Source organism: Calidris pugnax, unplaced genomic scaffold (assembly GCF_001431845.1).
Source record: "Calidris pugnax isolate Ruff unplaced genomic scaffold, ASM143184v1 scaffold82, whole genome shotgun sequence".
Taxonomy (NCBI): Eukaryota; Metazoa; Chordata; class Aves; order Charadriiformes; family Scolopacidae; genus Calidris; species Calidris pugnax.
In genome coordinates this window covers 1,390,837-1,415,855 of record NW_015090833.1, presented here as the reverse complement: position 1 = coordinate 1,415,855, position 25,019 = coordinate 1,390,837, and the positions used below count along the sequence as shown (strand labels likewise).

Below are 25,019 nucleotides of genomic sequence, written 5' to 3'. Positions count from 1 at the left end.
CCGACGAGCTCTCTCTCCATCACTCCCCGCCGCCGAACCCGCGCTGTTGGGGGGGGGTGGGCTCCCCTCGGAGAGCAAGTTTGCCCGTCGGGCTCCAAAGCATCGCGACCGGAGGATGAACCGGTGCCGTTTCCGAGCTCCCTCCCGGTACCTCGGAGCCGCTCTCCTTCCCCGTCCTCTGCCGGCTCCTGGAGCCATCCCTTCGGGGAAGGGAGAAGGGTGTAGAGCCCTGCGGGGCTGCGGAGAGGCCGGGAGAGTGGCGGTTTGGCTCGGAAGGTGGTTTGGGATCCGTGTGGAGGAGGGAGCTGAAGGGCAGAGGGAGAAACGCTGCCCCGGGTTTTCTGGTAACTTGGCGGGGGGAAGAGGGAGGCAGAGGTTTTTTCCGGCCTCTGCAGTGAGCCTTCGGGCTCTCCTGGAGCATCTCCCTTGGCCGAGGTGGTCCCCGGGGTTCTTCTGCTGCTTTGGTTCTGCTGGTTGAGCAAACGCCTCCCTCTCCGAGCGGTGCTGGCCCTGGGACCTCGGCTTCTCTCCAGCCAGGAGGCAATGCAGCAGTGGGGTGGCTGTCCCTGCTCTCTGCGCATCGGGACGTGGCCACCAACTGACCAGGCTTTGGTGCCAAGCTCGAAAACTGCACAAACAGTGGCCTTGCTTTTATGGGGTCTGTCTGTAAAAGAAGCCCGCTCTCCTTTGACTTCAGTGCCTGCTGTCCCACGAGCTCTGTCTTGGGGTGCTCTCCTCTCCTGGAGACCACAAGGTTAGCTCTGGAGTGATTCAGCAACACGTGGATGTTTGGGTGATCTTGGTCCTGGCAGTCTCCAGGTTGTCACCAGGCTGGGGCAGGTAGTTTGTTGCCCCTAGGACAGGACTGGAACGAGCCTCAGAGAGCTCCTGCCCCTTCTCAGTATGGACAGCCTGAAGCATGAGCTGTATTAGAGGATGGGAGGAGGGATGGGGCCTCCTCAAGAGATTTGGGATGTCTCTGTGCTGCTGTTTTGTACCAGGAGGTGCTGGTTTGTTACAAGTTCACTGCTATATGGCTCATTTCAGTGCACAATAGCCTTTTGATTGCAATCACTGCATCAAGCTGTCACCTCGGTGGAACCTCTCCCCTCTGCACCCCAAGTTTCTCTCCTAACCCATGAGTATCTGCTGGAAATACTTTATTCAGCATGGCAGTGAGTAAGACTCTTAGGGATCTGTAAAGATCTGAGTTTCCTTCCTGAGAACTGACTGATTCATGAATACCAGCAAATAGCATCTAATTCAGAGCAGACCAGGAGCTGGCAGGCGTAGCAGTCGCCTGCTGTCTTGGCTTGATAGTCTGGGATCCAAATGGAGTTGCTCCTTAGTATCTTGGGTAGGTAAGGTGGTTCCTTTTGCTTTTTATTAGCTAAGGTCAGCTTGGTGTGGGTGGCAGTGGAACCTCTTGGCTCAGCCAGCCTGTCTGGTGGCCATCCACCCTTGTGCTCATCAGCATCAGTCTGGGTCTCTGTAGATGGAGTGGCACGAGAAAATCAAGGCAGGCATGCTCTGAAGGCTGGAGATCTGCTGGGGAGGCTGTTCTGGGCTCTGGTCTTGCTTTGCTGCATTTCAGGCCCAGGGGCTCAAAAATCAAACAGCCGGGCTGAAATCTCAGCGCTGGCTTCTGTCTTTTCTCAGGTGCTGCAGCCTCGCCTCCAGACCCTCAGCCAAGTTGGGCTTGGGAGCAAGAGGTGCTTCACCCTTTCTGCCTGGCCTGCTAGAACTGGCTGCAGACCACGTTGCCTCCTCTGAAGGATGTGACTCCTCGGGGACAGGAATTTGAGCTCCATCAGCTGAAATTCCCAGGGTCTGGGACCCGCTGGCCTTGGCTGAGTGTAACCAGCAAACTCAAGGCCATTATGTCACATCCTCCTCACGGCTCAGTTTCCACGTACGTGGCTTGTGCTGCTGCCTGCGAGAAGATGGGAGGGAATTCTCTTAATTGTTTTCTGGCTTGAAAACAGGCTCCCACTGCTCCACAGTGGGAAGCACTGAGCCTGTGCAGAAAAGGAGATGCTTACATGGTCCAGTACATCTACGTTGCCAACCCACGCTAGGGCTGAGGCTGGCAGGAGGCTTTGTAAGCTGTCCATAACCATGGCACGGGCCATGCAGACTCTGTGAAAGGGATGAGGGTGCAGCTGGTGACCTCCCAGTTCGGAGAGTCACTCATGAGCAGTGCTTCAGCGGGCATCATTCCCTGGCTTGCCTATCGGTAAAGGATCTGCTTGCCTGTTTGGAGCCAGCAGACCCTACTGCTGGAGCCACTCGACCACGCTTCCTCATGTCATGGAGTCAGCTTTCCCTCCAGAAGCCAAGCAGTAGCTCCTGCTGGGTCTCACCAGACTCATCGCTCTCGTCTGACGTCAGGGCATTGCTGAGCGGTAACGACCCGTTCTGAGCTGGCCCCCTGCCACCTACTCGAGACACCATCACCTTGCCCAGCGGGCAGGTAAAGGGCACAATCCCTCTTCAAATAGCTGCTGGCCAAGGAGGATGCAGAGAAGGGAGCTCCCGGGCAAGTCTAGGAGCCAGGAACACGGAGATGCTCTGGTACGGGCTGTCACCAGTGACCTGAGCGCTCTTGTCTTGCCTGTTTACCTGTCTGAAAAATGAGCTGGGGACAGAGATGTCTGTCACGGGGGAGGCTGGAGAGAGATCAGGAATACCACGGTGATGGATGGTGCAGCTGAAGCTGTTAACTATCACTCTGCTGCCTGGAGAGGAGACTTCCTTCTTGCCTATGGGTAGCAGTTTGGCACTGCTTGTCCCATAAAATAGCGCTGGATGCGGCAGTAGCTCCTCTCCTATGTCCCCTGGGGGACACGGGGAAGGGGGAATTAGGACATGACCCACATTTCCAGTCCTTAGCAGAGGCAAAGGGCTCCTTTTGCTTAGATTTTGGTTGTCTTTGTGCTGGACTGTAGGAGCTGATGTCTAATCCCAGTGCAGCTGGAGACCTGCACGTTTTGCTGAGCATCTCAAGGCGTGAATTAGTTTCCATTTCTTGTTTTTTCCCTAACCTGGGAATTCAGCAGTTCCAAACCTAGTCGGGTCCTGACCCTTGCAACTTAAAGTGACCCAAACGTCAGCAGAGATGCCTCTAAATCCCTCCACCATGGAGTCCTGCTTGGAGCTGCTGCAAAATACTGAAGGCGAATGCTGAATTTGGAGATGTCTGCAGGAAAAGTTGGAATGTGTGCATGGGAGAGGGAGAAGATTGCATTCCCAGATAGGTACTGAGTGGGCTGGAGACCCTTTTATCTCTTTCAAGGGTGGGAATGTCCCAGTGCAGGCATTGAGGCTCTACCTCGTGCTCCCTCCTCTCAGCGAAAGCTCCTCTGGGGTGACTGGGAGCAACTTTGAGCTGAGTTTCCAAACAAAACTCCCCAGGAGTGATGGGGAGAGAGAGAGAGGCTTTAATTAGAAAAGACCTCCAGCCTTCTGTGCGCACCAGAGCCGATTGATTACAACCCACTGAGCTGCTGAAAGACACTGACTAGGTCAATGTGCTGAATGCCCTTCTTGCCTGAAGCCAGCACTCTCTCTGTGCTGTAGAGCTGGCAAACTGTGTGCCGTTTCCCCCCCCGTCCTCCCCACCCCCTTGCTGAGGCTCCACATCCTCTCTGGCAGCTTGTCACTTCTCTGCAGATGTCTAGACAGGAGGATTCAGTGCGTGTCAGTTATGCCTAATTCATTAAAAAAAAAAAAAAAGAAAAAGGAAAAAAAAAAGAAGGCAACCCAAACCCTTCGGAGAGCTGGGGATTCTCGGTCCTGCAGACTCAGCGCTGTCTGTGCTCGCCCTGCACTGCCTTCAGGCGAGCTCCGAGCAGATTAATTCCACCCATCCACAGGAGCAGCGCGCTCCTCGCCCTCCCATCCCCATCAGGGGGGCTTGGGGAACGGAAGGCAGATGTGTGGGCAAGGGGCAGTGCTGGCAGCAGGAGCCAGGAGAGGGGGTGAAGTGTTTGGGCTGAGGTGCCTGCTCCTAAACCTCTCCTTGGGGCTCACCCCCGCTGTGTGCTCTTGGCGTGCTCACGTCCCCCGCTGTGTCCGTTTGGGAGGTGGCAGAGGGGTGCAAGGTGTCAGGGTCCTCCTCGCCCTCCCATCCCCATCAGGGGGGCTTGGGGAACGGAAGGCAGATGTGTGGGCAAGGGGCAGTGCTGGCAGCAGGAGCCAGGAGAGGGGGTGAAGTGTTTGGGCTGAGGTGCCTGCTCCTAAACCTCTCCTTGGGGCTCACCCCCGCTGTGTGCTCTTGGCGTGCTCACGTCCCCCGCCGTGTCCGTTCGGGAGGTGGCAGAGGGGTGCAAGGTGTCGGGGTCCTCAATCTGGCCATCAGAAACTGCCTGCTTCTTAATTCTACCATGCCTCTTGCCGTGTTTAAGTCACATTTCCATCAACGTTTGCCATCCTGACCTCTGTGCAGGAGCAGCTGTAAATCAGCCAGCCCGGCGGCGATGCCTGGACCTGCAGTTCAGAGCAGCAGGTTCACTTGGTGGTCCTGAAATATGAGGTCCCTCTGCTTCCTCACAATTCCCAGCTTTTCTAGCCTGAACATGTAATTAACCTTACATTAAAAAGGCAGAATGTGAGCTGCCACACGCTGTCAGTGTCTGTTTGAATTCCCTGGATGCAGGTAACGTGTTACAGAAGCTGAGAAGGGACTGAACCCCAAAGTGTTGTATTCAGCACGTAGAATTTTCAATCTGTATCAGTGACGCCAATGGGACAGGTCCTGGTGGGGATAATTGCGTGGATTTAGTGCCTGTTTTGCATCTGAGTCCTGGACATACCCAGCTGGATGGTTTCCAACCCTTTTTGATTGTGTTTATTGCGGGGAAGGTAGGAGCGCTATATATTTTGTAATGGGCAGTGCCAGGCCCTCTGAAAGAAGCAAGAATTTGGGATATCCAGGTTTGAGGTGTAAGGACAGTGTTGTAGCTTGTGAGAACAGCCCTGGTGTCTTAGCCATGCCTACTGCAAGAGGATTTACTGATGCTAAAATGCTGCTGGTCGCCTGGTGGTTTAAAGCTTTTCTTCAGAGGTGGGCTTCGGAGCCATGGGCAGGGTCAACAAAAGGGATTGCTCAGCCAAATGAAGGGGGCTGCCTCCACGAGGCATTAAGGAAGGTGAAAATTTGGAGGCCTGCAGCCTGCTGAGCCACGTCTCTGGATGCTGGTACGAGCTGTGTTTGTGGTCTTAGAGCCGCTATTGTTCCTGCCGGCTCAGCTGTTTGCGTCCCTTGAAGGAAGAGTCTTCAGGAACACGGGAGAACATCTTCTTCCCAGCCCAGCTCCCAGGAGGAAAGAAGCTCCTTGTGCTTGTGTGAGCACCCACAGAGCTGAGCAGGAGCTTGCCTGTGCCCCTGGTCTAGTCCTGCCCTGAGCTTTAACGTGTGTTCCCCCCCATTCTTTGGGGAAATGCTGAATTGCAGGAAGCTGCTTGGCAATGGCCTGGGACTTCTTTCAAAGGGGTTAAAAATAAGAATTCTGATTTTTGGTGTAAGGGAGATGGAGATGTGCTTGGAAGCAGCGATTCCTGCCTGTGAGTCCACTGTCAAAGTCCTCCAGGGGTCCGTGCTGTCACTCTGCCCCAGGAGGGGGTTTGCTGTGCTGTTGTGGAGGATGCTGCTCAGGCTCCAAAGCTCAGAAGGGAGACCTGAAGCTGCTGGACACAAAGGAGTGGCACTTCCAGCAGCCCCTTCCCACCTGGGGACAGAGCCACAGAAGATCTGTAGGCAAAAAAAAAAGGACTTTGTGTCTGGGAGATGGAAGCCCAAGGCCAAGAAAGGGGGAAAATCACTGCCCTGAAAGGGAAACAGGCAATGTGGGGCCACCTTATTGACCTAGCTTGTCCTCTGTGCCGTGACACGCTGGGGTAGAAGTAACTGCCAGCGAGGACTTCATGTCTCATCCTGAAGATCTGATGGCAGCACTACTGTGGGAGATGTAGTGCTGTGCAGAAACCAGGGCTTTATAGCCGATTTACCAGAAAAGAGGTAGTGGAATATCAACGTAGGGATAGGGCACACACGGGAGTGGTGGATTTAAGCATGATTGTACCTCTGGCCTTAGGGCATGTCATGCCTCAGAGTAGGAGATGTCCCCAACATCTGACCAGCTGTACAGGATGTGTTTTTGCGGTCTCCTCGCTAGCCCGGCGGACACAAAACCTCCATCCAGGCTGTCAACAAAAAGCCATTCTCCAGGGCCTTCCTGGGGAAAGGGCAGGCTCTGAACTTTTCCCTGGAGGATACTCTGTTCCCTGTTTATTGCTCAACGCGCTTCTTTTCACTCTCGGCAAAATATGGTTTTTTTTGTGCAAAGAGAACAGACCTCCCTTTGGGCAGGGATCATTTGCATTAATTAACGGAGCTGTTATGCACGGCCACGCTCTGTCGCATAGGAGCCAAACAAACGCCTTCTCTCTCTTTTTCTTTTTTTTTTTTTTTTTTTGTCATAACCCAAGAGTTATTACAAGTCGGGCACCGCATCCATTACAGCTGATGCATAACACGTGCGTTCGCGCTGCTGCGCGCTCCACAAAAGTGGGCTTGTATTTCCTTCCCCTCCGCTGGAGCTCTGGACACTGCCTTACTGTCTCTTGTGGGCCAGGCACTGCTCCCCGTTAATTATAGCGTAGCCCTTCGTTTCCTGGGAATGAAGTTTTACAAGGAAATAAGGAATATTTAGCGCTGAGAGTTCAGGCTCAGGGAGCAGTGTGAGCAGCTGTGGGGTGTCCTTTCCCTTTTTTCCCCTGCTGATTATATCCTGACCCGTTAAAACAAAGGAGCTCTGATGGGAACATGTTGTTGGAGAGCAGAGGGGACACTGAAGGGGCTGTACCCACTCCAAGCCTTAGCCCAGACCACACCAGTGCTCCCCGTGCTGTGGGATGCTGTACCCACTCCAAGCCTTAGCCCAGACCCACACCAGTGCTCCCTGTGCTGTGGGATGGAACTACTGGAAAGAGTCCAGTGTAGGGCAACAAAGGTGATTAAGGGATTGGAGCATCTCCCTTATGAGGAAAGGCTCAAAGAGCTGGGACTCTTCAGCCTGGACAAGAGAAGGCTGAGGGGAGACCTTATTAATGCTGACAAGTATCTAAAGGGTGGGTTGAGGGAGGATGGAGCTGGTTTCAGTGGTTCCCAGAGACAGGACGAGGGGCAACGGGCACAAGCTGGAACATGGGAAGTTCCACTCCAATCTGAGGAAGAACTTCTTTTGGGGTGTTCTTTCAGGGTGCCAGAGCCCTGGAAGAGGCTGCCCAGGGAGGGTGTGGAGTCCCCTCCTCTGGAGATCTTCAAGCCCCACCTGGATGCTCCTGAGTGATGTGCTCTGGGAAACCCAGCTTTGGCAGGGGAGTTGGACTGGATGATCTCTAGAAGGTCCCTTCCAACTCCAACAAGTCCGTGATTTCGTGACCTTTTCCCAAGGAGGCTGGTGGGTGGCTGAGCTGCTCTTCAGGGCAGGGATTGCTGAGGCTGTAGTGTGGCTGTAGCCACAAACCCATCCAGCAGAGTTGGCTCAGGCTGCCTGTGGGTCAGGTCAGCTGTGGGCTGTCCCCTGGGGATGCTGGTCCCTTCCAACTCCAACAAGTCCGTGATTTCGTGACCTTTTCCCAAGGAGGCTGGTGGGTGGCTGAGCTGCTCTTCAGGGCAGGGATTGCTGAGGCTGTAGTGTGGCTGTAGCCACAAACCCATCCAGCAGAGTTGGCTCAGGCTGCCTGTGGGTCAGGTCAGCTGTGGGCTGTCCCCTGGGGATGCTCTTGGGAGCCCAGTGGCAGTGTGGTGGCCGGGATGGCATCTCCCTCTGTCCCTGCTCGGTCATGTCAGAGACAAAGTGACACAGCAGTGGTGTAGCCCAGAGTGCTGCATGGTGTTGTGGGCATGGAAAGCAGTGGTGGTGTTCTAGTCAAGCTCTTCAGAGCTCCGTGGTGGCCTGCCTGGTGACAGCAGGAGGGTGTGGGTGGAGAAGGGAGTGAGCAATAGCTGGTCTCTACCTCTTGGCCACGGGAATCGTCGCAAGGGAAGATAATGTCACCCTTGTCACTCGGTGCATTTGTACTTGCCCAGAGTTGTGCAATGACTCAGTGGCAGGGCTGGGAAGAGAGCCCAGTGCTTCTGACCATCCTTGGAAATGAGTTTGATGACGGCGATGCCGATGCGTCGGCTACAGCCACCTTCAGTCTGTCGTGTCCTCTGTGTCTCTGCCCTGCCAGCATTGTGTGCTGCCCCCATGGTCTGGCAGTCCCATCTCCTCCCTGCTCCTCTCTCCTCTCCTGCGTTGTCCTCCCTCAATCCTTGCACTGCTGTGGGGCCAGGAGCTCCCATCCCTGCTAGGAGGGGTGAGGTGGGTGCTCCCAATTAGAACTGGAGCGTGACTTAAATACGGATGGGGAGAAGTATGCTTGGCAGTGTATAAAGATAAACCAGCTCGAGCAGATCAGGAAGACCCTTGGGGCTTGTAGCTACAGAGGGGAATAAAGGCAAGAAAGCACCATCCACTCTCTGCCACTAAAGCGGGTCTGGGAAAGGAGCTCTTGAGCCCAGGTAGGGATGCTAATAATTATAAACAGCCCTCGTGCAGGCACTTCTCATCCAGCGGTATCCCGAGGGTGTCCTGGGGATGCTGCAGCTTTCCAAAAACCTCGGCTGAGGGGTGTGGGAGGACACGGGGAGTTGACTCGTGGGCTCTTCTTCCCTGCCAAGGGCACAACAGCATCCTGCTCATTGCTGGAAAGCATCAACAGGCGTTGTCTTTGTTGTGTTCCCCGTGAGTCTTCCCCGCTGACAGCGAGATGAGGAATCTCATACCACGCAGGATGATGCAAATAGAAGAGGGCATTGCAGGCTTCTCTCCCGCTCACCAAAGATGTTTATTCATCTTTTTTTTTTTGGTTTCCCTCCCCCAGACTCTACTACGTGATACAATTGCTATTTAAAAAAAAAACCCGAATAGATGGCTGCATTCGTGGCTGAGCAGGCACAGCATGGTGGGTTTCTATTTTTAGGCTCGGCACGGCTGGCGACGTGTAGGTGTCGTGAGGAGCACAGAGGCTGAAGGGATTCTCTCGCCGCAGGGATGCGGGGGCAGGCGCACGAGTGCGGCACACAGCCTTTTTTTTCCCCTTTTTTTTTTCTTCTTCAAGCTGCCTTTTTCTCCTGCTCCCTCCCCCTTCTTCCTCCTGCTGCTCAGTCATTCTCCCTTCACGCCCCCACCTCTCCTTCGGGTGCTGCTGGCAGGGAGACAGTCAAACGCCTTTTTGAAACACCACGAGCAGCCTGGATGCTGAGAACGTGGAAAGAGAAAGCATCTTTGCACATATAAACGCCCTTATTCCTTGATTAGGCTTTTTTGTTGTTGTTGTTTTCTACGTGTTTCCTAACTGACCGCCTGGGAATCCCTACCCTCTCCCCGAAAAGAGGTCTGAAATATAAAATGGCAGGAATCCTGGTCTGCAGGGTTCTGTGCTGGGACTGTAGAGCTCTGTGCTGTCATTGCCTTTACCCTCTGCCTTATCCTCCCAAATTGTGTGGACACAGGGAAAAGAGCAGTTCTCTGAGCTTAACTTCTGAAGGCACGTGTGTGCATTACAAATCTAGCATCTTCTGGAAGCTGGAAGGGAACTACCACCACTCAAAGATCTGTGTTCCATAACGTCACTTTTGCCTTTTAGGATATGGGATTCCCCAGTTATTTGTTGTTTAGGCTAATCAGGGTTCTGATGTTCACTGCCTCTAGGGCTCTATTTGAGCTGTGTTTGATCAATGCAGGACTGGCGTGCCCTGGTGGGGCTTCTAAGATCAATGCTTCTGCTTCTGTTCCATGGAAATGCACCTTGTTAGGCTGTTTGGAGATGGTGCAACTTCAAGGAAAAGCGGCGTGAGGGCATGTGGTGCAGAGCAGTACCCTTCTGAAGGCAGGTGAGGAGGATATCGATCCAAAGATGAGCACAGCTGGGGAGCAGTGAGTGGCACAGAAGAGAGAAGAGTCTCAGCGTGGCTTTGCGTTACTTGTGTTCTTCCAGGGACGGTCTCCTCCCCACCGCTGGTTTATGAGCAGGATGATGTTTCTGTGGCAGGGGCTGGTTAGACAGGAGCTGCTCTTGGCAGGGTCTCTGAGCAGTGGCAGGCATGCTTGGGGGCTGGGGGCTGGGACTAGAGCCTTGGCAGGGTCTCTGAGCAGTGGCAGGCATGCTTGGGGGCTGGGACTAGAGATAGGAGGTTGGAGCAAGATGATCTTTAGGGTCCCTTCCAACCCTCACCATTCTATGATTCTGTTCCTGTCTGGGTAATGCTTTGGTTTTTTCCCCCTATGTCAGGGCTGGTGAGAAGGGACATCCCACCATCTCCCACCCGCAGCCATGGAAGGAGGCGTGCAGCTCCTCAACCGTGATGGCCACAGCATCTCCCACAACTCCAAGCGGCACTACCACGATGCCTTCGTGTGCATGAACCGCATGCGCCAGCGCGGGCTGCTCTGCGACATCGTGCTCCATGTGGGCACCAAGGAGATCAAGGCCCACAAGGTGGTGCTGGCGTCCTGCAGCCCGTACTTCCACGCCATGTTCACAAGCAAGTAGTGTCCTCTCTTCCCCATGGCCGGGCTCTCCCAGCTCTTCCAACCCTCTCCTCCCTGCAAACCCCTTCCCTTTCTGTCCTGCTAACTATTCTCCCTACTCTCTCCTATGGAAATATGGTGTCTGTGTATCATCTCTGTGGGCGAGTGCAGTAATGTTCCTCATTTGACTCCCTTCCATGAAGTCCTGTGCCCATAATGCCCTGCACGGGTATCTTGATGCCCATCCTGCAGGTGTGGACCCCGTTCCCTAGAGTATATTGCTCCTTCTCCTTGCTAAGAGGTGGGCAGGAGACCTTCCCAGGCTGTGGTGCTGGGCTGGGAAGGTGGATGGGGCTTGTTCCCTGCGTGGTCGAGTCTTCTTGCGGAGAAACAATCCTGCTGTGGGATTTTGTTCACGTCTGGTGTCTGTGTTGCCCCAGATGAGATGAGTGAGAGCCGCCAGACCCATGTGACGCTGCACGACATTGACCCCCAGGCCCTGGAGCAGCTGGTGCAGTACGCTTACACGGCTGAGATCGTGGTGGGCGAGGGGAACGTGCAGGTAGGAGCTTCCCCCCAGATCTCTCTTCTCCACAAAGCCATTCTGTAGGAGACTTGCCTCCTAGGGGCTCTTCTCTCCTTCTGCTTAACACTTGTGGCTGTTGTTTGATGGCACCTGCATCTAGTGGTGATCAGGGCGTTCATCTGCTCCCCCCCACCTAGAAGTGTCTCCTGTGGCTGGGAATGGCTTCTCAGAGCATATACAATGGTCAGGTCTAGTCCTGAGCATCTGCCATTCTCCTGCCATTTCCTGGCCCTGTGGGGAGTTACGGGTGTCCTTCTCCACTCTCCTTTAGCTTAGTCCTGTTGGAAACAAAGAATGCTTTGTCCTCTGTGCCTGGAGGTGCCTGTTCTGTTGTTGACTTGCAGTGAGACAAGGGTGAAAATAGTTTCCTTGCCCTGGAAACTCTCTTTTCCCCTCTTCTTTTCCACTGCCAGACCCTTCTTCCTGCTGCCAGCCTGCTTCAGCTCAATGGTGTGCGGGACGCTTGCTGCAAGTTCCTCCTCAGCCAGCTCGACCCTTCCAACTGCCTGGGGATCCGGGGTTTTGCTGACACGCACTCCTGCAGTGACCTCCTCAAGTCTGCGCACAAGTATGTCCTCCAACACTTCGTGGAGGTGTCCAAGACCGAGGAGTTCATGTTGCTGCCTCTTAAACAGGTGAGGTCCTGATGGGAGTGTGAAGGTCTGGGTATGGCGAGGCTTTTTGTGCTGTGTCCTGGAAGTCACGTGTCAAGAGCCCAAGGAACCTCCACTGAGGGGACAGGGTTTGGCAGGGGAATGTACCCAAAGTCTGGGCTTTGATCCTCTCTGTTCAGTGGAGGGACAGTCCATGGGAAGACTGCTGTTGGAAAGCGGCCTTAATCCCATGTGGAATAGGGATGGGGGGGTAGAATGGAGGATAATTGCTGTCACTGGTGCTTGCCACCTGAGCTCCGAGCGTTCTGCCCTCTCCCTGGGGGCACAGGCCAAGGAGCAAGTCCTGGCTGCCCTCTGATGTTTAATTCAGAGCTCAGCTAATGTTTCCTGCTGCAGCTCTTCATGTGGTGCTAGGGTGGCCCCTGGCTCATCCCTGCCTGCAGGGTGCTGTGCCGTGCCCAGCCGGCATTCCCAGTCCTTATTCTGCACCCCCTGACCCTCTATGGTCCCTCACCAGGATACAGAGACCTCCCTTCAGCCATCCCCGGGGCTGTGGGCTGTGTGGCAGCGAGGGGAGGCTACGTATCTCCACTTGCTCCCTCTTCATAGTCCTTGGCAAGTGAAGTGAGCGTGCTGGGAACAGCGAGGGCGCCTGGCTCCATCCCATGAAATATTGAAGGGACGCCTGCGAGCGGAGTCGTCCGCCCGATCTCGCTGATGCTGATTGGAAGTGTCAGGCATTGCAGCAGCTTCAGACACAGAAAGGGGGGGAAGGAGCCAAGGAGGATGATGGAGGGCAGAGCTGTCTCCACAGCAGAGCTGCAGGGAGAGCAGAGCCACAGCTGCATCCGCCCGGTTTGGGGGACCCGGCTGCCCTTTGGATCTTTCTGCATTCAGCAAGAGAGTAGTTCTACACCCCCCAGCCACCAGCATCTACAGGGGCTCTGCCTCTGCCAGTGCTGTTCTACTGGGCCACTTACGTGGGGGTGGGAATGTGTCCTTTCCTCCCAAACCATCCCAACCGACACTTGTCCTTTCTGCCCCGCTCTGCAGGTGCTGGACCTCATTTCTAGTGACAGCCTCAATGTGCCATCAGAGGAGGAGGTGTACCGGGCTGTGCTCAGCTGGGTCAAACATGATGTGGACAGCAGAAGACAGCATGTCCCCAGGGTGAGTCTGTTGGGGAAGGTGGCCTGATTCTACCCACCAGCTCTGAGTGCCTGCTTGGATGCAGACATGGCTGCAAGTTGGCCAGAGGACAGGGGCAGCAGGTCCTTCCATACCACTTCCACTCCAGGCAGAGATGAGGGTGTTGCTGAGAGAGTTCAGTCCAAAGTCAAGTCCAAACTGTTGACATAACCAAGGGGAATGCCCTGTCAGACCCCTGCAGCTTGGGCACGTTGAGGTCTGGGGAGGACGTGGGCAGCAGGAGAGGTCACCCTTGCCTGCAGACTCCTTGAGCTTTCATGTGCATCCTCAAACAAAAATCTCGAGCAAATTTGTGCAGGGATTTCTTTTAACTTACGCATTTTATCTCTCTGCATCTGAACCTTGGAGCATGGATCTGCGAGCCCCCTGCCTGCCAAAGGTGCAACTGGAGAAGACATGGTTAAGCCCTTTTCTTCGGGGCTGCCAGTGCTTGGCACAGCTTGGGCACCCTCTCATGGGTGCAGCCTCGCACTGCAGTAGAGGCTGTCAGTTCCTCCAGAAGCTTTGGCTTCATGTCATCCCACCACTTTCACGTTTCCAGGCAGGTGGGAGCAGTGAGAGGAAGCATCCCTAGATGTCTTCAGAGGAACCATCCCTAGGTGTCCTCCTGAAGGCTGGCGCAGGATGAGGAAGACTCTGCCTGAGGGTTTCTCCTGGGTTTCCACCTGCTCCAGGGCTTGACCCTAGAGAGGTTCTGTCTCCACCTTTGCTCTCAGACATCCCTCCTGTGGGCAGTGCAGGCAACACAAGGCATGTTGGACACAGAGCGGTGGTCCCTGGGCTCTGCAGTCCTGCAGTGAGGACTGTTCCTTGTATCATGAGTGCTGGAAGAGGGCGTGGGCAGGGGCAGGGGTGGGGATCTGGGGTGTCTGTGGGACGTGTCATGGCCAGGCTGAGGTCTCCTAGGTCTGCAGGAACTTTAAGGTTGAGTTGCTACCCTTTGTCATGGGGTGCCTGTCCTGCCAAGAGAGCAGGATGCCATCTCCAGGTGGAAGTCAGCCTTGACAGGGTCCCTGGGGACTTGTAGGGGAGATGTGTGGGGTGGCACTGGGAGGACCTCTGCCCACCCCGCTGACGGGACGCAGCTCCTCTGCCCCTCAGCTTATGAAGTGCGTGCGGCTGCCCCTGCTGAGCCGGGACTTCCTCATGAGCAACGTGGACACGGAGCTGCTGGTGAGGCACCACTCGGAGTGCAAGGACCTGCTGATCGAAGCCCTCAAGTACCACCTCATGCCGGAGCAGAGAGGGGTCCTCAGCAACAGCAGGACGAGGCCGCGGCGCTGCGAGGGGGCCAGCACTGTCCTCTTCGCTGTGGGTAAGGCCCCGCCATGTCCTCGTGTCCCCACAGACCCCTTCCCCGGAGGCCTTTGGACTCCTGTGTGCCCTGTTTGCCATCCTGTGTGCAGGTGGGGGGAGCCTGTTCGCCATCCATGGGGACTGCGAGGCCTACGACACGCGGACGGACCGGTGGCACATGGTGGCCTCCATGTCCACCCGAAGGGCCAGAGTGGGCGTTGCTGCCATCGGGAACAAGCTGTATGCCGTGGGCGGGTAAGACTTTGGGGGGGACCTAATCGATGCTACAAATACTTAAAGGGAGGGTGTCAGGAGGATGGGGCCAGTCTTTTTTCAGCGGTGCCCAGTGAAAGGACAAGAGGAAATGGGCACAAACTTGAACATAAGAAGTTCCACCTAAACATGAGGAGGAACTTCTTTACTGTGAGGGTGGCAGAGCCCTGGAAGAGGCTGCCCAGGGAGGTGGTGGAGTCTCCTTCTCTGGAGGCATGCAAAACCCACCTGGACACGTTCCTGTGCAACCTGCTCTGGGTAGACCCGCTCTTGTTGGGGGTTGGACAAGGTGATCTCCAGAGGTCCCTTCCAACCCCATGGGATTCTAAGGAGGACATGGAGCTGTGGTGGGGAGCTGGCAGGGATGCCATCAGCAGCCTCTGCACAGAGCTAGAGGTGAGAGGGCCACCTCTACCCCTCTGTTCGGGGTCCTCTGAGACCTGCTTTCCTCGCAGTCCCCCAGGAGTGCTCTGCTAAGGGCTCTGCACTTTCAGCAAGTGCTTTGGTGCCCTCTGCCTTGAGGAAGCTGGGCAAGGGGGAGACGAGAGGGGTGGTGACAGGGACCCAAGGCTCTTGGTCAGCTCCAGAGCTGTAGGACCAGCGCACAGCCTCACCTGCCATGAGCCTCACCTGTGACACCAGGCTTCCCAGCCCTCACACGTTCTCCCTTTTTCTCCCTACAGTTACGATGGGACCTCTGATCTGGCCACAGTGGAGTCCTATGATCCTGTCACCAATTCCTGGCAGCCGGAGGTGTCCATGGGCACCAGGAGGAGCTGCCTGGGTGTAGCAGCACTTCACGGGCTTCTCTATGCTGCTGGGGGGTACGATGGGGCCTCGTGCTTGAACAGGTAGGGGATTGCCTTGCTCCAGGCTCCTCCGCTGCTCTTGCATGCACTGTCCTTGGCGCTGGGCACCTGGGGAGCCCACAAAGCCTGCTCCTGACAGATGGACTGACCCCAGAGTAGATGTCTTGCAATCCAGCCCTGTCTGCCAGTGTCTTTGGCCCAGGCAATGTTTCTTCAGGGGAAACCCCCATTTTCTAGCCCTCTGCCACAACAGAACACAGCCTTTGTCAGTTCTTCCCTCTGTTTTCCCTGTCTATTCCCAAGCTTCCTTGGGAGCTGCCCCTGAGGGTCTGTGGCAAAGAGCTTTGACCTGGGCTTTGCCAGTGTCACACCTTATGTTCCTGTGTCCCTGCCTGCTGCAGCGCAGAGCGGTACGACCCTCTGACAGGCACCTGGACATCCATCGCTGCCATGAGCACCAGGAGACGCTACGTCCGGGTGGCAACGCTAGGTGGGTGATGGCATGAGGACCTGACTGGCTTCTGTGCAGACTGTCTCTTGCGTTTCTGATGGTTCCTTTTCATGTTTTTCTGTTCTGGTTCCTGCCCCTTCTTCCTAGATTCCCTGGCTGTGAATCTAGGTAGTCCAGCCATTCCTCTGCCATGTCCTGACATGCTCCCTGCCTCTGCCCTCTTCCTCGGTCTCCCTAGTAATTGGGTTTCATCACATTGTGGTGGCAACTCCTGAGGGGACCCACATCTCGTTCCTCAGCTCCTTTGTGCCCCTTCTACTTTGGAATAAGAGGGCTGGCTGTGCATGATCACCTCTCCCTAGAAAGGATGAGACAACCTTATTACACCTTCATTATAAAAGCAGGATAGTCCTTTTACTGATGATCCAAGCAGTAGTGTGGGGTCTAAACTGCCTCTCCCAGGGGTGTCACAACGTTAGATTCAATGCTGTGATGTCTCCTGACTCTCTTGCATGAATTCTGTCCTTAAGGAGGGTACAATGTGAGAATTGGCCACTTCATTGTTTAGTGCAGCTGTGGGGTGAATGCAAGTACCACTCTCCACCCCAGCAGATGCTGGACCTCCCTGGGGATGCCAGGGTAGTGCCCACCATCCCAAGATCTGCTGGTCGGTGTCCCCATGGTGCCTCTCCCCTGCCCTCTTCTCTGGTTTCAGCTCTGTGCTGACTCAGAGGTTCCCTCCCCTCCATCACCAGCTCATACTCTCTGCCCACCACAGCCTTTATTGGCGTTCCCCTGCTCCAGCCTCCGCTGCTAAAAATAAGCCGTTGCTCTGGCGGGGAGCACTTGCAGCTCCCACAACCAGGAGGTCAAGAAGGAGCTCTTTGGGAAGCTTGCAGCGTGGCAGAGAAATTGCCTGATGAATATTTCACGATGCTGCTTGCTGCACGGGGAGGGGGAGCTGGGGGAGCAGGAGGCACCACGGCTCAGCTGGTACCTACCTGGGCACCCTGTGCCAGCACTGGGGGAGGCTGTGCTGGGGCTGGGGCCACGCTCTTTAGCTAACTCCTGTGCCTGTGTGTGACTGTCTTTGCAGAAGGCAACCTCTATGCCGTTGGGGGATATGACAGCTCATCCCACTTAGCCACAGTAGAAAAGTATGAGCCCCAGGTAAATACGAGAGAGAGCGTGGCTGGTAACCCTTTTCCTTCTCCCCTCCTTATGGGTGCCTGCAAGGGCCCTGCAGAAAGCTGAGGGCCAGGCAAGTTGCTGGAGAACTTAGCAGAGAGGGAGAAAGCTCTTGTAGCCTCTTGCAAACCATTGTCATAGCTTAAGATGTGACTGCTTCCTAGCAAAATATTGCAGCAGCAGTGGAGCAGAAGGTGTGCCCACAGCAGCCTGTGCAGCACAGACCTCCCTGCCTCCTTGGAGACTTAAGCCACCATGCGTGGCTCTGAGATGGAGTGGGTGTCAGCCCCCTCCCCAGCTCTCCTGCAGGGACAGGGTGCAACCCAGAGCAAAATGAGCCAAAGCTCATCTGTATGGTCTCTGAGAGATCTCGTTGAGATTTTCAACCACCAGAACACTCCCTGTCCCCAGTGCCTGTAGGGCCAGCTCAGGTTCTGTGGGAAGAGCAGTTCTTGTTCATGCCCTGAGCTGTTTCCAGCTTCCAGCTGAGGTCCTCACTCTTCACACATCTAGAGCAGTGAGTGGGGATTGTGGCAGGCTGGGGACATGTTTTTGGCCTGGGGTTTCACAGCTCTGTTAAGAGCAGGCTGGATCACTGCAAAAAAAGATCAAAGAGAAGGTCCTGGAGGGTTTTCATGAGCTGTAAAGCCACAGTCGTGACTTGTGCAGATTTGAAATAGATACAGCTCAGCCCCCATGAGTGGGCTGGGATTCAGCTGTGACGTGGCTGGTGGCCTGGCACAGAGATCTCTCTGCTGAGGGATGGCAGGGCTCCTGCCAGCTGTGGCTGTGCCTTCCTGAGCCAGTCAGCAGAGGTCTCTCCTGGAGCCTGCAGCTCTTCCTGCGGGCGAGCTGAAGGGAAAGAACTGGGGTTCCCCCCAAAAAAGTCTTTCTGGGCAAGGGCAGTTACATCGGGAGGTGTGTGGTTAGAGCAGGACTAACATCACAGGCCTGGGGTGGCAGGGGCACATGGAAAATGAGTTGTACGTCTGTCTCAGGAGAAAACATTTCTTCTTCCCAGATCAACACCTGGACGCCCATTGCCAACATGCTGAGCCGGCGGAGCAGTGCAGGAGTGGCCGTGCTGGAGGGGATGCTCTATGTGGCTGGAGGCAACGATGGGACAAGCTGCCTTAACTCTGTGGAACGCTACAACCCCAAAACCAACACGTGGGAGAGCGTGGCACCCATGAACATCCGTAGGTAAGGAGCTCTGCCCGCCCTGCCACCCTCCTGAGCTGCAGGGGAGCCTCCGCTGCTGCAGTCAGGAATGGGGACCCCATCTCAGAGAGCCTTGCCTTGCTTGGGGCTGCAAACAGTCAAGAGGAGACCATGCCCCAGGGCCTGGCTGGCTCTATGCTGCTTCCACAAAAGCATGTCTTGCTCCCCGCTGCACTGTGTGGCCATAAAGAACCAGGTGGTGAGGCTGGCTGAGGCCACGGAGATGCTGCTGGGCTATGGGAGGATTTAAGGCTTGGAAGTCCAAGCTCCTAGGGGCTGTTATTTAGAGGTGGCACTTCTCGTATCACCCTGTACTCAGCATTGGTGAGGTCCCATCTTGAATAATGTGTCCAGTTTTGGACCCGTCACAACAGGAAAGACATTGAGATTCTGGATCAAATCCGGAGAAGGGCAATGGAGCTGGTGAGGGTCTGGAGCACAGGTCTTATGAGGAGCTGCTGAGGGAGCTGTGGGTGTTCAGCCTGGAGAAAAGGAGGCTGAGGGAGGGTGTAGATATCTGAGGGTCAATCTCTTCTCCCAAGGGACAAGCAATAGGACAAGAGGAAATGGCCTCAAGTTGCACCAGGGGAAGTTTAGATTGGATATTAGGAAAAATTTCTGCACCGAAAGGCTTATCAAACACTGGAGAAGGTTGCCCAGGGAAGTGGTGGAATCACCATCCCTGGAAGTATTTAAAAGACAGGTAGACATGGTGCTGAGGGACATGGTTTAGTGATGGTTTTTGTCAGTGTTGGGTTGATGGTTGGACTCAATGATCTTAAAGGTCCCTTCCAACCCAGACAATTCTATGATTCTCCAGTGGGAGGAGGGTGTCAGAGTGAAGGGGAAGATCTGAGGCTCTGTGCTGCGCTCTGCCACTGACTGAGCCCCAGTAATTAATTTTCTCTGGGTACCTGTGAGGCTGAGCACTCCCTTTTCTGGGGTAGTAGATCTCTGGCCAGTTCATCTGACCTACTGAATTCCCCTACACCCCACATAGACCGTGTCTGAGCCTCACACCCCGGTGGTCTCTGCCTGGTTGTTGCAGGAGCACCCACGACCTGGTGGCCATGGACGGGTGGCTGTACGCAGTGGGTGGCAACGATGGGAGCTCCAGCCTGAACTCCATCGAGAAGTACAACCCCCGTACCAACAAGTGGGTGGCAGCCTCCTGCATGTTCACGCGCCGGAGCAGCGTAGGGGTGGCCGTGCTGGAACTCCTCAACTTCCCACCCCCTTCCTCGCCCACCCTGTCGGTGTCTTCGACGAGTCTTTGACAAAGAATCAGGACCTACCTTACCTCAAGGGGACAGGGGTGCCTGGAGGAGCTCTAGGCCAGCGTGGCCGGCCCCGCGGGGCAGCCGGTCGCTGTAGGAGGAGAACGAAGGTACCGGCTGCTGCCTCCAGCCCCCAGCAACTCCTGTGAACCCCCGGAGCCATCCCCACTCTTGGTGCACACATCGGATCAGCACGACCACAGCAGTTAGAAATGTGCTTCCTGGACGAGCGCCCACCTTCTAGAGGACGAGGAAGAGGGGGTGCTCTCTGCTCCGTTCAGACCCATCTCACCACTCACCCAAAGGGCGTATATATTTATTTTTTTTTCTTTGGGGAGGGGAACCTTTAAATCATTGCTGCTTCTTGGATTCACGTGATCCAGCCGGTGCCACACGTATGAGCACAGCCAGCCTTTGGAGGCTTCCAGGAGTCCTGTGGGGTGGCAGAGGTGGACGAGCACCTTCTCCCAAGGACGCGGCTGAATGTGCAACTGCTCCTCTGAATGTCACTGTAGCCAGACTCTTTACCAAGCCTATTGTGCACTGTTAAAGACTCTGAGGCCGCTGTATGGTTCTCAATGGTGTCTAATTGATGCCTTAAAACACACAAGCAGAAGAAGCCCAGCTAAGGGACAGGGTCTGGAGGGGGTGAGCTTCGGAGATAAAACTGGACGCAGCATCCTGGACCCTCCGTACTCAGCCGGTCCCACCTCATCCACTGGGATCCCAGTGACCGTTGCTCTGGGTGGTCCCCAGCTGGGCAGATGGGTTGGGTGACCTTGGTTGCATCGCTGCCATTGCTGTCCCGGGTTCCAGCCACCCTGAGGCTGCCTGCTCTCTGCTCCTGGTCCCGGGAGGCAGTTGGGCTGGGGTCGGATCGGCCTGTTTGCTGTTCCCCTCTCTGCAAAGCAGATTCTGGGTTTATGGAAAGGTATCGGTTCTTAAAAGAAGAACAGTCCAGCCTTCTAAATGAGGAGGATTGCCTGGCATTACTTTTTTGGTTGATAATTTTTTGCCCTTTTTTTTTTTTTATTTGGATGCTAATATTTTAATTTTTAATGACTTCACATCCCTTTATTTTTTACACTATCCTGGTATTCCCCACCCCATCTGCTTTTAAGGCAGCAGGAGGGAAGCAATTACTTTCCTTATTTGTTGCTGAGATGATGACTGTGTCCTGGAAGACGTTCTCTACAGAGGTGTGGGTGTGTGTGCGTGTGCGAGATACCGTATGGACAGTGAAAACAGCATTGAAGGGACCATTTGCAATTAGCGTCTCCCTGGCAATTAAGCAACCACTCTAATTAACTAAAGGTTGAATCAATTAGTACTGTAAGTCACGGGCCTGTCCTAGACCCACCTGTGCCATGGCACCTCTTGGGTGGCGTATGCTGTAGGGTGTGTGTGTGTGAGCCTTGAACTGAGACGTATTATCAGGTGTTCTCTCCATTACAGAGGAATGACTCAACCGCTGGTACCTCAACACTGTTCAAATGTAGCATTGGAAATATGGCCTAACTCTTTGTTTTGAACTAATTCCTTTAACTTTTTTTTTTTTTTTTTTCCCCCCTGCTCCTTCTCATTTCTCATTTCCAGAGTTCAGATTTCACTTGTGGTGGTATTTGTTGGTCCAAATGTTCAAGGGGATAGAGATTTCTTCTTTTTTTTTTCCTTTGGGGTGAAAGGAGAGTTTGAGATGAGATAGAGACTCCGCAACTTTAAGACAATTTTTACGGCGATCTGATTTCTCCTGGGCAGGTGCCTGCATGTTTTACCAGCCTACTTACAGTGCCTAACGATGGACACCCGAAATTACCAGCAGCTTCAGAAAATCTGGGCTGCTTCTCCCCCCAGCCACTTCCCAAGGGCAGTCTGGGCTTCTCGGGCTGAGGAGGCCTTTTTTGGCTTTCAGAACAGACTCTAAATCTGCTTTTCATTCCCCTCTTGCTCGCCGAGCCTGTCACAGCTCGGCGGCTCTCCCATTCCTCTGTATTGCAGGGGACCCTGCAGAGCTCCAGGCCGTGGACCTGCAGGTTGCCTCTTGGTCGACGTGGCAGTAGGGCTGCCCCTAAGTAGGTGACATCAATCTGTTTTGTTTGAAATAACGATGAAATCGGTGAAGTCCGCCCTGTTGCGTGTGTGTGCCTACGCGTGAGCGAGCTCTCAATCCTTTTCTTCCCATTCCTACAAGCAACATCAGGATTTTAGTCTTCTGCTGGACTCGTATCGACCGGCACCTTCCAGGTGCCCCCCTGGCTCTAGGGTCATTTTTTTGGGAAGGAGGATCATCCTAAAAGCCCCATGGCCCTGTCAGAAGTGAAAAGTGCTGGTGCTGGGGGAGAAATGGGGCTGGTTTTGAGTGAGGAATGAGTCGTTAGAGCCGTGGTTCAGCATCTGGTCCAGCTGTAGCATGAAGGGGGGGCTGCTGCCTTGGGGGGGGCAGCAGGCAGGCGAAACCAGAGGGGAAGCGAGCAGTGTAGCAGGCTGAGGAGAACTTTTTGCGCCATATCCCCTTGGCCCCAGTTGTGATCTTTAAGCAATTTACCCTCCGAACGGGCACGCGATGCTGTCCTGCCTCTTGGGGGTGAGGGAAAGGGGCAGTGTGACTCCTGTCACCCACCCGTTGGGTCCCCAGCAATATCACCACTCAGCCTGTTCCCTCAGAAACCCCGGGAGGAGGGAGCCTTTCGTGTCTCCGATGTACTAACTATGCAGGTGCTCACTGCTTTCCTGGAAAAAAACAAACAAAAAAAAAAAAAAAAAGAAAAGAAGGAAGGAAAGGGCAAAATGGTTCCCCGGCAGCTTGCGGGGGTCCGGAGCACCCCGACCCACACTGTGTGGACACGAGGTGTCAGCATCTGCCCTGGGAGGTCCCAGGGTGGACATTGCTTCTGGTGCTGCACATCCCTCACCCAGCCCCGAGGCCTGGGAGGGGACGTGTGTCTGTGTCTGTCTGTCTGTGCGTAGTACCCTATCTGAGGGGAGGAGAACTGTCAACTGTTGTGTGGCTTCTCTGCCAGTCTTAGTTAGTGCCGTCTCACCCAAAATGTTAGCTGTGCAATTTTTTTATTTTATTTTTGTTTTTTCCCCCCCATGTGAGCTTTTCCCAGCGGAGGAGCATCCCTGCACGGGGTGGCTCCGGGCTGTGTGTGTTGATGTGTTTTGCCCAGGGACCCCGGTGTCGGTCTGCGGTGAGATGGTGAGACCAGGCAGGAGCCTTTGCCCCGATGTCGGGGGAGAGGTTCCCTTACTGGTTCCCTACCTGCCTTACTGGTAGGCAGACCCGGTCTACTCCATGTCAAACCGTCGTCACTTTGATTTCTCTGTAAGTTATCTGACTTATTTATGTGGAACTCCGTTTCTCTGAATTTTTTGCACTACGTGGGATGGGGAGGGGATACGAGCAATAGAAGCAAACATGTACAATAAAGACCTTTTCTTGAATACCGGATCCTGCCTCCTGCATCCTTCCTTTTCACTTCTCTGGCCCCGTTCCTGCGGAGGCTGGGAGCTGCTCTCTGCCTTGCCCTGTGCAGAGGAGGGAAAGGAGCCCCAGGCAGAGGACGCTGTGCATCTGAGCCTGAGCAACCTCCGGTGAGATCTCATCTGCTTGGGTTTAGCCATTCTGGGCTTCGAGGCGTTTGCACAGAGCAGGTACCTCTCTGGAGGACACTTCGGACTGACCCTTCCGCTGTGGACATCAGCAGAGGAGCCAAAGCCAGCTTTGAAGGAATGGCTGTACCAGAGGTGAGCTAAAAGGAGAAGCTTTTAGCTCGGATCTCAGCCTGGGATGTTGATGTCCTGTGGCCAAGGTGCTTTGTATTCCCAGAGAGGGTGCTGGGGCTCTATGTGCCTTCACCCTGCCTCAGAGAAGGAGCAGGGTAAAGATGATACTGGTGTTGGAGACGGGTGGGAAAAGCCCAGCCCGAGGCACAGGGGCTTTAGGGGCAGACTAATCTACACCCCTCCCCGCTGCTAAATTCTAGTTTGCTCTCCCTAGGACCCCCCATCTCCAGTGCTGTCTACAGCTTTCCCCTGCAGTGGAGATGAAAACCAGATGGGAAACATCCTCCTTTACCTCCAGCTGCTACATGCTTCTTGTCGGGGGGGCAGGAACTGCGACGGGGCGGGGAGGGTAGGGGGGACAGATGTAGCTGCACCAAATCAGATCCGCTTTCACGAGCTGCTGCTGGTCACTGCTGCCTTGTGTGTGGGGAAATACTAAGCCCATTTCACGGTGGTGGGGGTGAGCAGAGCCAGGAGAGGCTGCATGGCAACGTCCCGTGGGGCCCCAAAGGGAACTTTCCCATGCGTGCGATGCTGTACAGCCGTCACCCCGCCGTGTCCTCCCTCTGGCTGCTCTCTAGGCTCTTGCTTCTGTTTCGGGCTTCTATAAATAACTCCCCTCCTGTAAAAGTCTTTCCAAAAAGTCTGGAGCCCTAACTGCTTCCCCACCCAGTCCAGGCCCTCCTGGGGGGCTCCGGAGAGTAATTTCTCCAGCAAATCCATGTCCCCAGCACGTGGAGAGAGGGACCTGTCCTCTCACACCCAGCCCTGCCAGCCGGGGTGGTGTCACTGGTGTCCCCAGTGAGCAAGACGATGGATTTTTGCAGGACCTGCCATAACAGCAGGAGCGAGGCAGTTAAATCACTATTTTGAGCTCATTTAGAGCAAACACGTTGGAGGAGCGGCACGGTTCTGGTCCCAGCGCTGACCGTGTTAGCCACGGATCTTAAGAGGAATCTTATTTTTCCTGAAAAAAACCCAGTTGTTGCTGTTCCCTGTTAAGTGTTGGTCTCTGCCAGGAGGTGCTGGGAGGTGGCTTTGCTGTGGGATGGTTGTTTCACAGCTGTTTCACACAGAGAACAGAGCTCCAGGAGCACCCTGCCGGAAAAATCATGGAGTTTCTGATGGGGGCCCTCCGGAGGGGTGTCCTCTTGCTTCGCTTGGCCGTGAAGGGTTAATGGCTTCTAGGACAGAAAGGGGAGGGGGATAAAGAGGCTGTTTTTAAAGGTCAAAGATGTAGAAGCCTTTGTGAAACTTTATGGCATGTTCGTTATCAGCAACGCTCTGTTGCCTGACTGTACAATTGCCGCTTAAGGGATATGTTGGTTTTGTTACCGCAGGGTGACTTCAGTTCCAAGACAAGGCAGATGCAAGTAGAAAGTCTAACACATCCAGTATGTCCAGAAGAGCTCACATAAAACCACCCAGTTTCATTCAAACAGACTTTTTTTTAGGAAAACATCCTCTCCTGTTTTTAAAAATCCCTTGTTGAAGAAGCCATCACGATGGGAGTTTTCTGGTAAGAAATAACCTTTCCTGTTAAAAACACATCTTGCTCCTGGGTTCAACCTCTCCAGCCTCCCGTTCTCTGCATCTCTTCTTGTCACCTCGCTGCCAGCTGGTTGTCACAGGTCTGTTCCCCAGGCAGGAGTTTCGGTTGTCACAGGTCTGTTCCCCAGGCAGGAGCTTCCAGCTTCACTGCATCCCCGTGGCATCTTTGCTACCG

The 25,019-nt window shown here is 54.7% G+C and overlaps 1 protein-coding gene across 2 annotated transcripts in view; it reads left to right on the top strand.

The window, feature by feature from the left end:
* KLHL17 (kelch like family member 17) overlaps positions 1–22,958 on the top strand; it is a 23,166-nt gene extending 208 nt beyond the window's left edge. The window contains exons 2-12 of one of the 2 annotated variants that reach the window (XM_014941520.1): positions 10,345–10,597; positions 11,024–11,145; positions 11,583–11,804; positions 12,837–12,953; positions 14,094–14,307; positions 14,399–14,543; positions 15,245–15,412; positions 15,772–15,860; positions 16,918–16,991; positions 18,031–18,212; positions 19,279–22,958. In XM_014941520.1, coding sequence (XP_014797006.1) covers positions 10,387–10,597; positions 11,024–11,145; positions 11,583–11,804; positions 12,837–12,953; positions 14,094–14,307; positions 14,399–14,543; positions 15,245–15,412; positions 15,772–15,860; positions 16,918–16,991; positions 18,031–18,212; positions 19,279–19,507 — 1,773 coding nt within the window. In that variant the 5' untranslated portion in view covers positions 10,345–10,386 and the 3' untranslated portion in view covers positions 19,508–22,958. Of the gene's footprint in view, positions 1–10,344; positions 10,598–11,023; positions 11,146–11,582; positions 11,805–12,836; positions 12,954–14,093; positions 14,308–14,398; positions 14,544–15,244; positions 15,413–15,771; positions 15,861–16,917; positions 16,992–18,030; positions 18,213–19,278 lie in introns of those variants that run through there. The other variant, XM_014941521.1, reaches the window with a different exon arrangement.
* Positions 22,959–25,019: the final 2,061 nt, after the last annotated feature.